The 15,496-nt window shown below is 34.7% G+C and overlaps 1 protein-coding gene across 2 annotated transcripts; it reads right to left on the reverse strand.

Annotated features, from left to right (window-relative positions):
- Nucleotides 1–200: 200 nt before the first annotated feature.
- On the reverse strand, nucleotides 201–12,208 carry LOC123556779 (uncharacterized). Of its 2 annotated transcripts, XM_045347753.2 has the most exons (9): nucleotides 12,067–12,208; nucleotides 10,771–10,999; nucleotides 10,071–10,237; nucleotides 9,190–9,234; nucleotides 7,650–7,733; nucleotides 7,326–7,521; nucleotides 6,398–6,478; nucleotides 2,756–2,863; nucleotides 201–2,494 (listed from the first exon to the last, which is right to left on the reverse strand). In XM_045347753.2, the coding sequence occupies exons 1-9, from the start codon at nucleotides 12,111–12,113 to the stop codon at nucleotides 1,883–1,885; spliced, it is 1,569 nt and encodes a 522-aa protein (XP_045203688.2). In that variant the 5' UTR covers nucleotides 12,114–12,208; the 3' UTR covers nucleotides 201–1,882. The 2 variants fall into 2 exon arrangements, with proteins under 2 accessions (XP_045203688.2, XP_053399154.1); XM_053543179.1 differs by lacking the exon at nucleotides 7,650–7,733.
- Nucleotides 12,209–15,496: the final 3,288 nt, after the last annotated feature.

Consider the following 15,496-nt stretch of genomic DNA (forward strand, 5'->3'; position numbering starts at 1 on the left):
TTGTATGTAAGTTTATTTATAGTCGCCATCGGTAATCCTTACGGGCGATCCCTCCAGAAGACTGTAAGTAATGTTAGTGGGAGGATAGTGCAAGATACAGAAGCTGCTCCGATTCCAGAAGCTTCCCTGGTTTTTTAGCGTGCCAGGTATGAAGCACTCATACACGGGACTCTTATCCCAATGTTAGTAATCTTAGTTGGAGGAACGGGGGCTAGAACTCACGACACCTGGTTTCGTAGTCAGACAGTGTTACCACTGGACCACTGCGCCCGCTCTCTGGTCTATATTGACAGTTTTTCCTATAGTTATATATGTATATCAATGTCAGGAAGTATTAAACTATTAAGTATGATCATAAATACAACTTAGTAAGGCCTAAACTATTTTTTTTTTTTGCAATACCTAAATTAGCCCTTCAGCATACCATTTTCTGTAGAACGGGCGAAGTTGCATTTGTCGCATTTTTTACTGCACTTTAGAATACATACATAACAAAAGTACATTTTTAAACATTATAACTAACATCTCTGGAAACGAGGATCTTGGTGTATTTTTTTAAAAAATATTAATATGTAGTTTTGATTTGTGTACATTTTAAAAGTCTTACATTAGCTGATCTATACGGAATGTTTATCTATAGTTAAATAGGTACATCAATATCTCTTGAATATACAGGGAGTATAAAGCTATAAAACATGATAATACATACAACAAACTACAGCCTAAAACATTCATATTTTCAGTATGTAAATCATAGCCCAATTACCTGATTAGTTAAAGCGTATGTATGCTACATATGTACCAATAAGACGGTATATATTTGCCAACTTTTGTCCTGTAACACGCCTTCTTGATTGCAGTTAGCGATTTCTTAAATAGAAGTGTATATTTATGATAACTACACAAATCTAAAAGAATTCCAACGTTAAAACATCCAATTAGGTACCCTTTTTAAAACTTTTCATGTCGTCGTTTGGAATACATTTGCATTTTACCTGATTTCCTCAACTAAACGTGAGGTTAGAACAATCACCATTACTGGACAATCTGGTCCTTATAGAGGTCTGTAACTTCTAAAATGTGCAACACAGGATAAGTTGGATCAAATAAATTCATGTAAATAAAAGGGAAACAAACCTGTAAATGTTCGATATGAATCGCATTTTGGGTAATGTTCATAAAGGAATGAAATATACGCGCCTCATGACACATTAAATAAACCTGTATGCGTTAGGCTATGAATCACGGTCTGAGTAATGTTTAAGGTATGAAATCTGTTGACTGTAAAATTTAAATACACGCCTCACGACACATTAAACAAAACTGTAAATACATGTTAGACTATGAATCACGTTCTGAGTAATGTTCATTAAGGTAAAAAATCTTTTGGTTGTAGTATTTAAATGAAAACAGTATTTTGAAATTGACATTGTCAAAGATAAATCCATTAAACAATGCAGATATATTACCCATGAAACGGATAGCAGCGCATTTAATTTCTTATACAATCATATCACAACCGTTGTAGATCGTTATATAAAGCTGTTGAAAATTAAATATTGTTAGTGGATATACTGTTAAATTACAAATAATTATCTTGAATAACAACCTACCACGAATTGTGGAAAAAAAATGATTCAAGTAGATATGTCCGTGGCTTTAGAACAACCACTACCTCATAAACAACAGTATTGTTCAACTCAATAGACTTTGAAATTTGACTAAAATCAGTAAGTGTAGAGAAAGCTACTTATTTCTACATGTACAATAATAAAAGCATTAACATTGGTATCTCTGTTCAACTGTTCATGCCATACACAGTAACAAGGAGTATTCTGAATTTGATATTCTTTAATCAAAGTTCCTCCGTACAAGAACTAAATCAAATCATTGTCGACTGACGTTCATTTACAACCCCAGCTTGTCTGTTACTGTATATGGCATGGCCTTGTCCAGCTTGGATATGAGCAGGTGGCGTGTATACCGTGTGTGCCATCGGATGGCCTTCTCTTCTTCTTCCTCGACCATAAGCATATTGCGATTCTAAACTTTGACCTGTTTGTCGTGTCTGTCGTGTATTACCCACGTTAAATGTCGCGACATGCCTCGCATTCGTACCGTAATTTCGGCTATATACGGGTGCTTGCTTCGGTTGCGCTTGGTGTCTTGTCAATTGTATCTTATTGTCTGCAATGCCTGTTGTAATCACTGTATTGTTCTCTGGTTGATTGTCACAACCTTGTGCAACACCTTTAGACAACAGAGGTCCGCCTTCATGTAGGTATAAAGCAGGCCAGACTACGAACTGAACGTAGCGACCACGGCTTGTGTAGTCTTTGAACAAAATAGTATCAAACTTACTTGACGAAGATACACTCAATACTAGTGGAGGATCCTGGACGGCACAATACCATCCGATCCATACACAGTGTGATATGTACGTTTGTACCGCATTTAAATGACTGTAAGGTATCTGAAGTTTTGGTGTAATTACCTGTATGTAAAAAGCTTGAATATATGCATAGTGTTAATTTTTAGCTTTACAGTTCAAATATTCATATCAAAGATTATTCCAGTTAATGAAAAGTTTAAACAGATCGGAATTTCATACATGCAAGAAACAACATTTATAGAAATAAAAAAATATGACCATAAATAATTTTCTAAGAAAGATCGATATTAATTCTTATTTTCTCCGGAATGCAAGAAAAATGTAACAAAATCCTTGTGATAGGAATTATAGTTTTCAAGTTACCCTTTCTATGTCTTTGATAACAATTGCAGCTCGGGTCTTGCGAAATTCTTTAATTTGTTGTTTCAGCTGTTCAGATAAGACCACTGTCGTAGGTCGTTTGCTCCTCGGCTAAAAATACATCACATTTGTATAACCATATGCACAAAGACAGCATTAAATCAAAATTATCAATGCTCACATGTGTTAATTGTATATAGAGTAAAGCAAAACGCTGGAGTGTTGCTTTATTATCAGGCGATTTTACTTTGAAAATGAATTAATCCCTTTTTTCTCATTGATCGCGGCCGATGATCATTTTGAATAGGACAAGTATATGTGTGCTGGGGAAAATATTTCATGATGGACCTGTGAATTCTTTACTTGTGGGTGAAACAGGTCTCATAAGCGTAAATACGACACGCTTCTACTGATTATAAAACATACCGTACGATTTGTTGTGAATTAACTGTTGTTGTACTTTTAGTAGTTCAACCGCCACCCTTGTTTAAGAGCAACATTTAAAAAACACATTTTTTTCATCCTCAAGTAATAAGTAAGTAGAATAGCACAGTTTAATCAATCCAGACGCATACATAGAGCACTTACTTCACCCGATTTACATTCGGAACATTTTCACGCGTTTCGGGCTTTATCGTATGTTTAACATGGGATTTTTGAACCGTCCAAAGATGTTGGCAATGTTTGTCTCATTGTTTATTTTTTTTAATGAAAATGTTACTGCTTTCATTTTCTACCACTTTTTTCCACCCTTGCCTGAAAAAACAGTAATGAGTTTGTACACTGTTCAGACAATTGTGCTCTGTTGAAGTTTAACCAAAGACAAGTTTATCTGCATAAACAGAAAGCATGATATGTCACCATGCGCGGATCCAGAGGGTGTGGGGTGGGGGGGGGGGACCGGGGGTCCGGACCCCTTCTGGAAAATCTTTAAAAAAGGAAAGAAGACAAGAAGGAAAGAAAATGTTTTTCGAAAAAGGCAACATTAGGACCGCATGTAAAGTATATGCGGCTGCTGCTACATACGACCCCGACATAATTCATATTATTTATCTAAAAGAAACTAAGAATTTTACCTTTAAGAAAGCTTGATTTTATCATTTTACCCAAATTTAACAGGTTAGTCCATAAAACTGCCCCAGAATGCAAAAAATGAAGTGCTAAATTTCATAATTTCCAGGGTGGGGGGGGGGTGGCAGGGGATCGGACCCCCTCTGAGAAAATTGGCTGTGTCTGTGCATGGTCACTATACCTGTCCAGTACTGGACATTATGGTAAACGCTTCTTTCCTGCACAAATGACAATTTCGCAACTTCTGTCCGGTTTGTACAAATTTCTGGCCGCGATAAACCATTTGACTTGTTCTCCCTATGTATTATGACCAAGCGTGAGGAGATAAATAGTGAATGCGGTCAAGTCTATTAATGTTGTCGCTAACAAAGAACCTGCCAATTTGTGAGAAAGTGTGCAAACATTAAGTCCGTTAAGTCCCTACTTAGCAACAGTCCAGATATCTAATGTAGAATATTAAATGATTACTTCATAATTATATTATGCAACTATAAATGGTGAGTAATGTACTGTAAATAATTCTAATCATTTTATTACTAATTGGCTGCTGCTTTTTTCTTGTCGTTTATCATACTGATTTCATTAACAAAAGGACGGACGGGCAGGCGAGGAGCTATGTATACACAATGACGTTTCAAATCTGTGATATTTGCAAGACTCACTTTTACAGTGACTGAACTCTTGACCTTGGATAAATAAAGATATTTCTTTAAACTTGAAGTTTGGTCATATATTATGAACTTTGGAATATGACGTTTTTAAACTATCTTGAAAAAAGCGAAATCAAGAAAAAAAGACATAGCCGAATTGAATCTGGGCCGCCTCAGTAATAAAAACTTTTCTTCCTTCTTGACCAGTACACCACGGAGGAAATCGTACTTAACAACCGTTAATTATAAAGGGCAGTTTACCTCCGGTACCCGGTTACAAACGCTTTTCTATTCTAAAAGGAAAAAATAGTAAAACAACTAATTCTCATGTGTTTCTAAAGCATATAATCTGTCTGTAACTACGATGCAAAGCCTTCTTAAGAAATACAGTAATAACTTCCTGATATCAAAATTTGTTGTTGTTTTTTTGTCATCGTACCATCTGGGGGTCAGTGTCTGAATCTAAATCTACGACGAATCATGCTTCTATGTTCATTACAAGGGTGGCCAACCCAAGTGACGTTTGGATACCGTACACACGGAAATAACGTGCTGATTTAGGTAATATTTGCCTATATTTTCCTTATTACTTGACTAATTTTCATTAGATAAAGTACGTCAAAGACGGCAAAATGTGTGCTTTCCTCCGCACAAAGCGCCTGCCATCAGATCTTAGTACTTTTCTCAAATACTTCACACAACTAATGTTTCGTGATTGATAACGTCCACACTTCCGCAGTTGGGCGAAGTATTGGAGTAAAATACTGAGAATTGATGGTAAACGTGTACCATCAATTCTCAGTATTTTACTCCAATATTTCCAATACTTCGCGTAAAAGTAGGGAATGGGTGGAAAGAAAAGTAAAACCACTATAACCCAGACATATAATACGAAACAAACAAAAAGCAAGTTGAAAATAAGGACACCGCCTTGAAACGGTCAGTAACCATTTAAAGCAAACTGGAGGTTTTAACGCGTTTAGGGCATTACCCTATTTTCAATAAGTTAGACGAAACGTCGCAAAATAAGAGAATTCCCTGCTGAGAAATGACAAAATTCCAGAATGTATAATTAAAAGTAAAACATAATATAGGGTAGATATGAGGTCAATCTGATTAAAATCATCTCCAATTAATGCTACGCACCTTGGATCTGAGGACAGGCTATTGAGACAGTCCTTCACTAATCAGAGCTTTGCTTTCAACATTTTGAAAGTGAAAGTAGAAGTATAGAAAAATCTATATTTAACCTGGGATTCCAGTCAGACTGAATATGAGGTGTAGGTACTGTAACACCAATATACCCAACAACTTGTCTGAAGTCAGACCTCCTAGAGACTAACTTTTAAGGGTACAACTATGCAAGTTGCAAGACAAAATTCCATCCCCTCCGTCCGTTTCTGTAGGATTTAGGAGAAAAGCATCACGGAGATTTACAATTCATAAGTCATCGTAGCATCCTCATATAGGAAAGCATATCGACTAACTGTAGAGGGGTCAATCACCCAACATACACTGTGCTTACGATTTTTGCATTGTATCCTTTTTGATAAATTTACTAATACATTTTACAATTATTTGATTAAAATAAGTATTATTTTTTATTTTTCCTTAGTTTATAAACTACATCCTCATAGTATACGGGTTATGGAAGATCAAACTTTAGAAAATTTAACGGTTTTTGTATATTTCTTAAAAAGTTTATACAATCTGTAATACAATTTAGTAAAAGCTTTCCCTAGTTTATAATATTTACTGGTAAAATGGAACCCGTTGTAATAACGTTTTGGTAATATGAAGATTTTAATCTTCAAACTTCGAGCAAGCTTTTGCAAAACGAAAGAGTTGTGATATACAGACAACGTATCGTATCGCTCGAGGGACATCCTCGTCCGGTTGGGGAATAATTTTAATCTTAACATACCTCAAGTGGAGATTCAATGCAGTTCTGGATCCTCTCGTAAAAATTTTCACTCGAAAGTTTGCAACATTCTTCATACACTTTCTGCAGAGAAATTATAAAAGTGAGAAGTAGTGTGAGCGTGAAACTGAATATTTTATCGCTGACAAAACCGTTTTACGAAAGCAAATTATATGATATTACATTGTATTAATGTGGCATTGATTTCACACGTCATTTATATACTTATATACTAAAAATTTAAGTATGGTGTTCATTTAAATCCTATTTTGTGGATACAAGTATAGGAATGAAATACTCTTAGACAGGGATCACGAATCCAAACTTTGGAAAGCAGTGACCCAATCTTTGGTGATTAAACCGTATACTTTTGGTGAGTTGACTATTGTCCTATCTTATAAAGTGACATCCTTAATGGAATACTGGTAGTACTGCGGGTATATTTATGCTATGATACCCCAGGCTGACTCAACATTTTTGTTTCATATCACTGTCACCAGCATTAAAATGTAGCTCATTTGGAAATAATTTTATTTATATTTTCCCTCCGTCAACTTGAAGTCAGGAGAAGTGTAAATTGAACAGTCGAAAACATTTTCATATATTTCCGTTTACTGGCCATTCTGTGTCAGTAATCTACTTTCATATTACACTATGTCTTTATATTTTGATGTGTTTGTAACATTGTGATATCTTCTTGTATATTACCCTTTAATATTATAATGCAATTTCTCAAACATGTATTTTGACGACGAACATATCAAATATTCTGTCTGCTAAAGTTTCTTATTATATCCCAAGTGTGGTTTACCGTTCATCTGTGCCACTTTTATTAAATACTTCCTGTGGTGTTTACTTTACTTTTCGTTAACCTATTTTGTAGATGAAAATTGCAATATTTTTTGTATTTCTGTTTTTTTTTCCACTTTACCAGTAATATGTCCAGCAGAGTCTGTATTATCTGTCTTTCTGGCATAGAACCCTCTAACGCATCAAATGCATCCGTCCACTGATTGTCGTACAACTCTGACAAACGCTCTGCTATTTTAGTAGGTCTGTTCTGGTCACTTAGGTCAGTGATGTTTGGATTGTTGTCACGCAGTTTGCTGGAAGCCATTGAACTTAACCTGAATTAAGTAAAATTACAGGCATACTGAATTAAAGGTCATCGGAAATACAGTACCGATTTAAGTATTTCAGTTTTCCGTTTAAGTTATTCTTATCGAAAGTACAAACAAAAACCAACTATAAAAACCTTTTTAGGGCTTCCTCCTTCGCTTCAACTTCTTTCTGCAGTTGACTATGAAGCCTTTCATTTTCGTATTGGATTCTTCTTCGGCTATAATAGAATTTTGTGTTTACAACCGCTCTGACACAAGTTTGGTCATATGGCGATTTTACTAGCTTTTGATGATAGGGAACGACCCTGGGTACCCATCTGGGCATTTTCCCGTATACATCAGTGATCTTACTGCATTAATTTCCGTTACAGGTTATCTTAGCGTTCTCTGTGAATCACTGAATAATCCAAGTATGGTCCATGAAACGTTCATAAAATTTGTTTCGCAATGGAAAAAGGTTTTGAAAAGTGCCTGCCAACAAAATAATTATAAGCATAATAAAATTAGCAGTATGAGACAATGTTATGTTTCAATCGTTCTTCTATTTTTTATACTTGCGACATGCTTTGACCTTCCGTTTTTCGAGATATTTAGATGATTCAAAGTAGGTCTGTTTGCCACTCAGCATTTACAGTTTGTAAAATTTAGTGGCAGTATGAACTTTGCTGGAACATTGAAGGTTTAAGACGTTTAGATTAAAGACTTAAGTTTTGAACACAAACCTTATTTCATCTGTATGAATGAAAAGTGACAGCGTGGCTTTAAACTTGAAGGATACGAATCTATTTCGGTTCCTAGGCCCAAATCTTTTCAACGTACTTGTAAACGAGCACTCGAGTGAGTTTGTCTGTTATTTAATAACATTACAGATTTTAGATACAAAAATGTATTGACAGTAATGGAGTTATCTTGAACTTTCTTTGGAAATAACGACGATATTTATCTTTGCTATATGTAAATTCTCAGTTTATTTTCATTCTCATGAAATAGGCCTTTTGTGAACTTCTTGAAACAAATCTCAGAACATGCCCTAGTAAAGATTTGTTTGAAATAATGGGATACTTGAACCACAGGCACGAGTATCGGACCTGGGACAAAAAAGTTATGACCAGACTGTTAAAAACCCCTGTTTTCATCCTAAAAGTGTCAAAATTTGTAGTCCTGTTTGGCGCCATATAACCTATACTGTATTGGTGCGTCGTAAAACCCAAATAAATAAATAAATACCAACTTGAAAAATATATAAAGAAATATGAGCCCCCTTCACGATATATTTATCATTATCACATTGAAAATTAGGTACTCATTATCACAGCTAAAATGGAAGTTAATCATTTATATGTGTGATAAATGTTGGACAATGTTTTCTTCATCGTGGTTAGTTATGACAACAAACTTATTGTAAAATAGCACTTTTAAAAGATGGCTTTTTAAGTTAGTATTATACTTGGACTATGAAACATCAATATAATATTATGAAAATGTGCTGTTTTTTAACAGTACTTAGTTGTGAAGATGGAAATATATGAACAACAGCGCTACCACCTTAATGAAACAAAACAAATTCAGGAAAGTTTTCACATTTAACAATGTATTTAGCATTTATCTCATATCAGGCTTTAACTGATTTTTTTCTGTATTTCTTATGTCGAAAATTTGACAGTAGCAATTTACCTTTCTTTATACTCAGCTTCTTTTCTTTTCATGTCGTCTTTCATTCTGTAATCAAAAATGGAATCGTCAAATTCTCGCATGCGCTTCCTTCTATCTATGATTGACAGTAATTTGTTACAGCCATCAGTCGAGTACACAAACGATAACCACAATCGCGGTTTTGACTTTGCAGTGTTTCAATATAGTAGTTTGACATTTTGGTTTCAGTTTTTTCATTGTCGTTTTGTTCGATTTCTACCATCAGAGTTTCGTTTTTTCAACCTGGTATTATTTACTCGAAATTACGAAAATATTATACTACCATGTTGCAGTCAAAACGTCGACATTACGTTGTATAAAAGACACAACTAGGATGAGAAAAAGCCAATACTACGATCGATAAAGAAGTCAAATCCATGATGAGTCAAATTACTAAGTTGAAACACTGAAAACTCGAAACCGCGATGTTAAAAAGCCGATACTACGATAGAAAAGTCAAATGATGAGAAAAAAGTCAAATTACTATGTTGAAACAATGAAAAGTCGAAACCGCGTTTTCGGCTGTCAAAACAACTTAGCTACGATGATGAAATTTTAAAGTGAAAAAAAAAACGGTGAATAAAATGCTACCTAATTTCGAGTTTTGGACCATCGTACATTTTCGGGACCATCGTGCATTTTCGGGACCATCGTACATTTTCGGGATATCATCATCATGGTTTCAACTGTTATTGTTCCGACTTATTAAAATAGTAATATCGGGCTCTCACTGTTTTCAGTTATAGATATGAGGCGAAGGCCTTCTCATACTCATATGCTTTACATTTGTTGTTTAAAAACGTCTCTCTTATTTTGGTTGTTGGCTATAAGCCTATCTGATAAAGACTAACCGGGGTATTTACCTTTCCAGATCTGCCTGAAGCTTCATGATTTCAGCTGTTTTTCTGTAACAAAGGTTGCATTCTGGCTGATCACCAAATGAAGATGTATTCCTGTTCTTGCCTCCTCTACCGTCATATGTTGAACGTCTGTCAATCAGAGGTACGTTAGGTGTTTTGTTATCCACAATCTACAGAAAAATGTTTTTTGAATAGCCAACAACTTAAGAAAAATTTTTCACGTCCCATGTAAAAGAAGTAAAATGCACAAAACGTAACAGAACTTTATATATTGATGGTGATATACTTAAAATCAGTCAGTGCAATAAACAATTATGTAATGAGATAGCAGGAATATACAAGCCAAAATGCTGCAGTTCTGTGATACTGAACAAAATTATGTAGCTAACCTTTTTTCATTATTCATTGTAAAATTGACAATTTTCCAAGGGCGGCAACATCCACAAGGATTTTTTTTGAAATTATCTTTGACATATTTTCGTGAAGAACAAAGTCAGCGCTTAAGGAATATTTAAAGAAAAGTGGTGATTTATCATCATACATAATGCAGGAAATATTTTCAAGATGTATTTCAAGAAGGGAAATATCTCTGCAGGTCGTACTGGTACATTATATCGTCTAGCTTGTCTTTATTTAAATGTTGTACTTTAATTTCTACGTAGTTCATACATTATTAAATAGTTAAATTGCCTTGACCACATACCCCAGATATCTTCTCACATGCTTTCTGCACGCTCGAAATACTATCTTGATACTTGTCAATACACCCATGAAGCTCTTTGCTTCTCCCTTTCTTAGATTTTCTTTCTATATTATCTTGTTCTTTCGACAATTTATCCACTTCCTTCAAAATGGTTTTTGCTTGCAGCTTCATAGTATCAATATCGTGTTTGAAAGATGTTATATGTTCTCTTGCCCATTGTGTTACCTCTCTGAAGTGAAAACAATGGATGACACCATATTATGATATATGAAATTATTATATCAGTCTGATTTTATTGAATATAAAATGTGTCGTGATTTTAATTTATATACTTATACGGGTTACATCAATTTCTCATAAACTTCAATGTATTTGAAGACATTTTAACTTTCAGTTACCTCCTCAGTTTTACAAAAGACAAATATCAGTTGATGTAGAGAGACATATCTTTATGATAAAGTGTCTTATAATTTAAAGATTAAAAGGTACTTTATGTGTAGCAGACTTTAAATACTTCAGCCCTGACCGGATATCGAACCCGGGACCTCTTACATATAAGACGGACACTTTATAAAAGTTAGCTCAATAGCAAGTAAGTATAAGTGCATCCTTATACTCTATCCCGCTACATACATACATACATACATACACCACCTTCGTTAAGAATTCGTCTCCGAATTTTTGGAGTTTGAACCTCTGTCGGGCGTATAGATGTGTCCATACATATCTACTCATGAGTTTTCTACGTTGGGCGTTAAATCGTAACAGACGGAAAAACTTCACCCCTGACCGGGAATCGAACCCGAGGCCTCTTACACCTAAGGCGGTCACTGTACTACGTCAGTATAAAAGCTAGCTCAACAGTAAAGAAACTATTGTATGTTTATTACACACAATAATGAGAAGTAAATAAATAATAAATTTGCATAAGTATTCTATGCCACAACATTTCTGATTTACATGTTACGATATTAAACGTGATCAATTTATCACGTATAAAACTTTATTACTATCAATTACCATCTACTTTCGGTTTTCATTATCACTGAATTGAATTTTTCTCAACTTTCGTTTTCAATCAAGGGTATTTTGCACAACAAAATTTTTTAATAATTCTTGTATCTATATACTTTCAGATTAAAGGTAGTACAGTTATGTGTCCCATATCCTACTATTAAAACACATTTTCTATTCAATATTTCTAAAACATATTCAGGATGAATAACTTCAACATTTCTGACTTAGTCTAACAATACAGAATAAAAGATAAATGTATAAATAAATAAACGAACAAACCTTTCCGAATCAGGAATCTGTTGACTTATTTCCTGAAACGGCGGCATTTCCTCCCAAAGTTCTTTAGAATAACAACTATTATGTTGTTATTTCTTTGTAGTGTAAACCAGGAAGGTATTCAGTTATATAAGGGAGGCAATCGTTTTACAAGATATACTCTGTTTGGTATACGGTGTCACCCCGGTATAGAAGTACTTCCGGGTCGTTGTACCTACCTAGAAAGTAGTTCTTTGAAATTTTGAAGTTCCCAATTTAACGCTATCCCTACTTTGACATGTTATATTTCAAATGTATTTATTGATACTGTGTACATTTTTTTGTCATTTCTGATGTCTTTAACAGTTGTTTTATGTGTGTTTTTCAGGATTACATTTCTGTGCGGAAGGATTAAAAAACTACACCAGACTGGTGGCCATGACAGATGTCAGTGGGAAATTTAAACATGGACTAGATACTTTTATGTGTAGCAAAAAAGTTCATCGTTGATGATGGTGTTTTTCTGTGATATATTGAATGGGATAGTATTACTTTTCAGAAATACAGAGCTGTCAATGGTGCAATTTTGTTGTGAAATTCACAATCCATGTCCAAAAGTGCTTGTTTTATTATACAGCAAAGAAGGAGAAATTGTTCTGGGCCGACACCTATATGGCAAATTCAGAAAGTGGAATATCTCAGCAACCATAGGGTTTACAGTCATGAAACTTCACACACCAGTAGCTGATAACAATACAAATCAGTAGCTAAAAGGATATTTCCAAGGTTTGTGAAATTTTAATTTTATTCAAATTTTAAAAATTCAGTAGTTGAATTTTCTTTGAAATTTGAGTAAAAGTTGTCTCCTCTTGATTTGTCAGTCTTCTACTATAGTGCAAAGACACTGAACAAGCAGGAAGCTTTAAAAAGGCTATATAAAAAGAAGACACATAGATTTTCACTTTGATTTTAAGAAAAAAAATTATAAATTTAAATTTCTTAAATTTTAAAAAAAAATTCTATTTCGCATAGGGTCTCTTTTCCGAAGAATTTATAAGTATATATATGTGAACATGTTACATAGTGCCGTAATAGACCGTGGATGAACAGTGTCGTATGTATGGAAGCTGTACATTTTGGACCGGATGCGTTAATTGAGGCTATAGTCGGTTTCGTAACAAGAGTCGGAGAGACTCAGAAATGCTTGTCGGGCCTGGATCTCGAACCAGTCATGGTGTTATTACACTGATGTTAAAGCCAGTCAGCAGGCGTCTCATATATGATATAAAGAAATTGCGTGAATGTTCGTTCCCTTGCGTATGAGACGCATAACTAATATTACACGAAATAATTATTTTTCTCATTTCAGTCAAATTCAATGTGCTACCGGCATTTTGGCATTGAAGGACATTGCTTACCGGTGTGCCGAGTGCATTTGTCGGCATTATTAATGTATAACAAGTTTTCTTTACACTGACAGGACATTGGTTGTAACACAAAGGAAATCCATGGAGGTTGCTTCAGTGTGATAAAATAGTTGTTGTTGTTGTTGTTGTTGTTTGTGTATTATTTTATTTATTCATTTCTTTTTTCAGTTTAGAACATATTCCGAGCTTTCAGCTTCAGCCCGCATCAGGTCGTCGTCAGATACATTCTGCCTTGAATGGGATGCTTCTATTCTGATTTGCTTTTCAGGTTTACAACGCAGGTCTGTGTTACTAAGAAACTATTTAACCGGGCTGATTTCCTGGGTCGGCCTCGTGCAGTTTCCTTAATATGTATTTGTCTTGGTACCGACTGGAAACATAACTTGACGGTATTTGTATTCCAGTTTTGCTCGATTCATTCTACTTCATTCTTTAGATAGGACTTTTCCTGTTGGGACTTTTATTCATGTTTTTCTGTATGTTGTTTTTTCATAGCATTTATGTGTTTCAATTCTTTAAATGTGCATTTCAGATACTTTGTTGTTTGTGCTGAAAGAGGTTGTCTGGTAATACTTATTTTAATATTCTTTTCACTATTTCAGCTAACATATATGTAGAAAATTATTCAGTTGCAGTGTTTTTATGACAGACTTCCTGTAAAGTTCCTGAACCAGTTTATATCAGAATGATAAAGACATGATAGATGGTACCAATCTGTGAATATTATGTCACTTTTTTTCTACAGGTGTTCCTGATCACACTTAGAACTATACACACACACTCAGTTGTTTCTCAAGAAAGGCCGACACCGCTTCACGATCTTTCTTTTGTCATTTGCAGGCGATGAATTCCATACGTCAGTAGGAATTTCGAATCATACACCCAGTCAGCAGCTACCCATAAACCAGACCAACCTATTAAGTCGAGCGGGCAGAAGCTGTGATTCCCAGTGTAACACCGCAGAATGAAGGCTAGTTTTCGGTAAGCGATTTACATTTTCCACCGGTGCATTTCCCTCTGGTCCTAATGTCTTTAGTTAGAACTGTAGCCTTGTCAGTAACTGCTTGACAGTTTAAGGGGTACCCTGAGCTGTGTCTGGCTCCAGTTGGAGTTCTTGAACTTCCGCACTTGCCTGCTTCCAAGATGGTGCGGATCGGCTTTGCATTTGACGTTTCAGCCATTGCCTGGCTTAGTCGAAGAAATAATTCACTTTAAGATAGTCTGTGATGTATTGATCTGTTTTTCTTCCAGTAATTGTCATAAATATAATCACATATTGGTGTTTGCTTGTGGGTTCTGGTCTTTCAATCATTAAAAGTTTCATTTTTCTGCAATTGTAGTGGGTAAATTATGCATTTTTTACTAAAAAATGCATATTTTTAAAGTAAATACTCATTTTGATACATCATATTTCAAAATAAATAAGCTTAAAGTTACATAAAACATACTATAAGCATTAACTAGTGATATCACAGTTGATTTCATGAAAATCTGATTGAAATTTTCAGAAGGAAGGCAAATTTTGTAATGTGCCTTTTTTCTTCAAAATTCCGGTTTCCGAGCCAATTTCTCCGCAAAGTAGGTCTAATGTTTCAAATGTTTCTGCGGTACAAAATTTTCTTTGCGATGACAATGTCTTGTGTAACTCTTCTCGCAAAACCCTAAGTTACAAGATTTTGTGGGAAAAATTTGGCTAAATTAAAAATTTGATAAGATTTAGGTGTCACCCCGGTATAGAAGTACTTCCGGGTCGTTGTATCCTAGAAAGTAGTTCGTTGAAATTTTGAAGTTCCCAATTTAACGCTATCCCTACTTTGACATGTTATATTCCAAATGTATTTATTGATACTGTGTTCATTTTTTTGTCATTTCTGATGTCTTTAACAGTTGTTTTATGTGTGTTTTTCAGGATTACATTTCTGTGCGGAAGGATTAAAAAACTACACCAGACTGGTGGCCATGTCAGATGTCAGTGGGAAATTTAAACATGGACTAGATACTTTTATGTGTAGCAAAAAAGTTCATCG

The sequence above is a fragment of the Mercenaria mercenaria genome, chromosome 5 (genome assembly GCF_021730395.1).
Source record: "Mercenaria mercenaria strain notata chromosome 5, MADL_Memer_1, whole genome shotgun sequence".
NCBI classification, from domain to species: Eukaryota; Metazoa; Mollusca; class Bivalvia; order Venerida; family Veneridae; genus Mercenaria; species Mercenaria mercenaria.

Bases quoted from the DNA above. Each gene is read 5' to 3' on its own strand.
- LOC123556779 (XM_045347753.2), bottom strand. From the start codon at position 12,113: ATGCCGCCGTTTCAGGAAATAAGTCAACAGATTCCTGATTCGGAAAG. The intron at 9,235-10,070 runs GTAAATACCCCG...TTTTGATTACAG, and splicing joins CTTCAGGCAGATCTGGAAAG to AATGAAAGACGACATGAAAA. The intron at 6,479-7,325 runs GTAAAGTGGAAA...ATTTCTCTGCAG, and splicing joins CTCTGCTGGACATATTACTG to AAAGTGTATGAAGAATGTTG.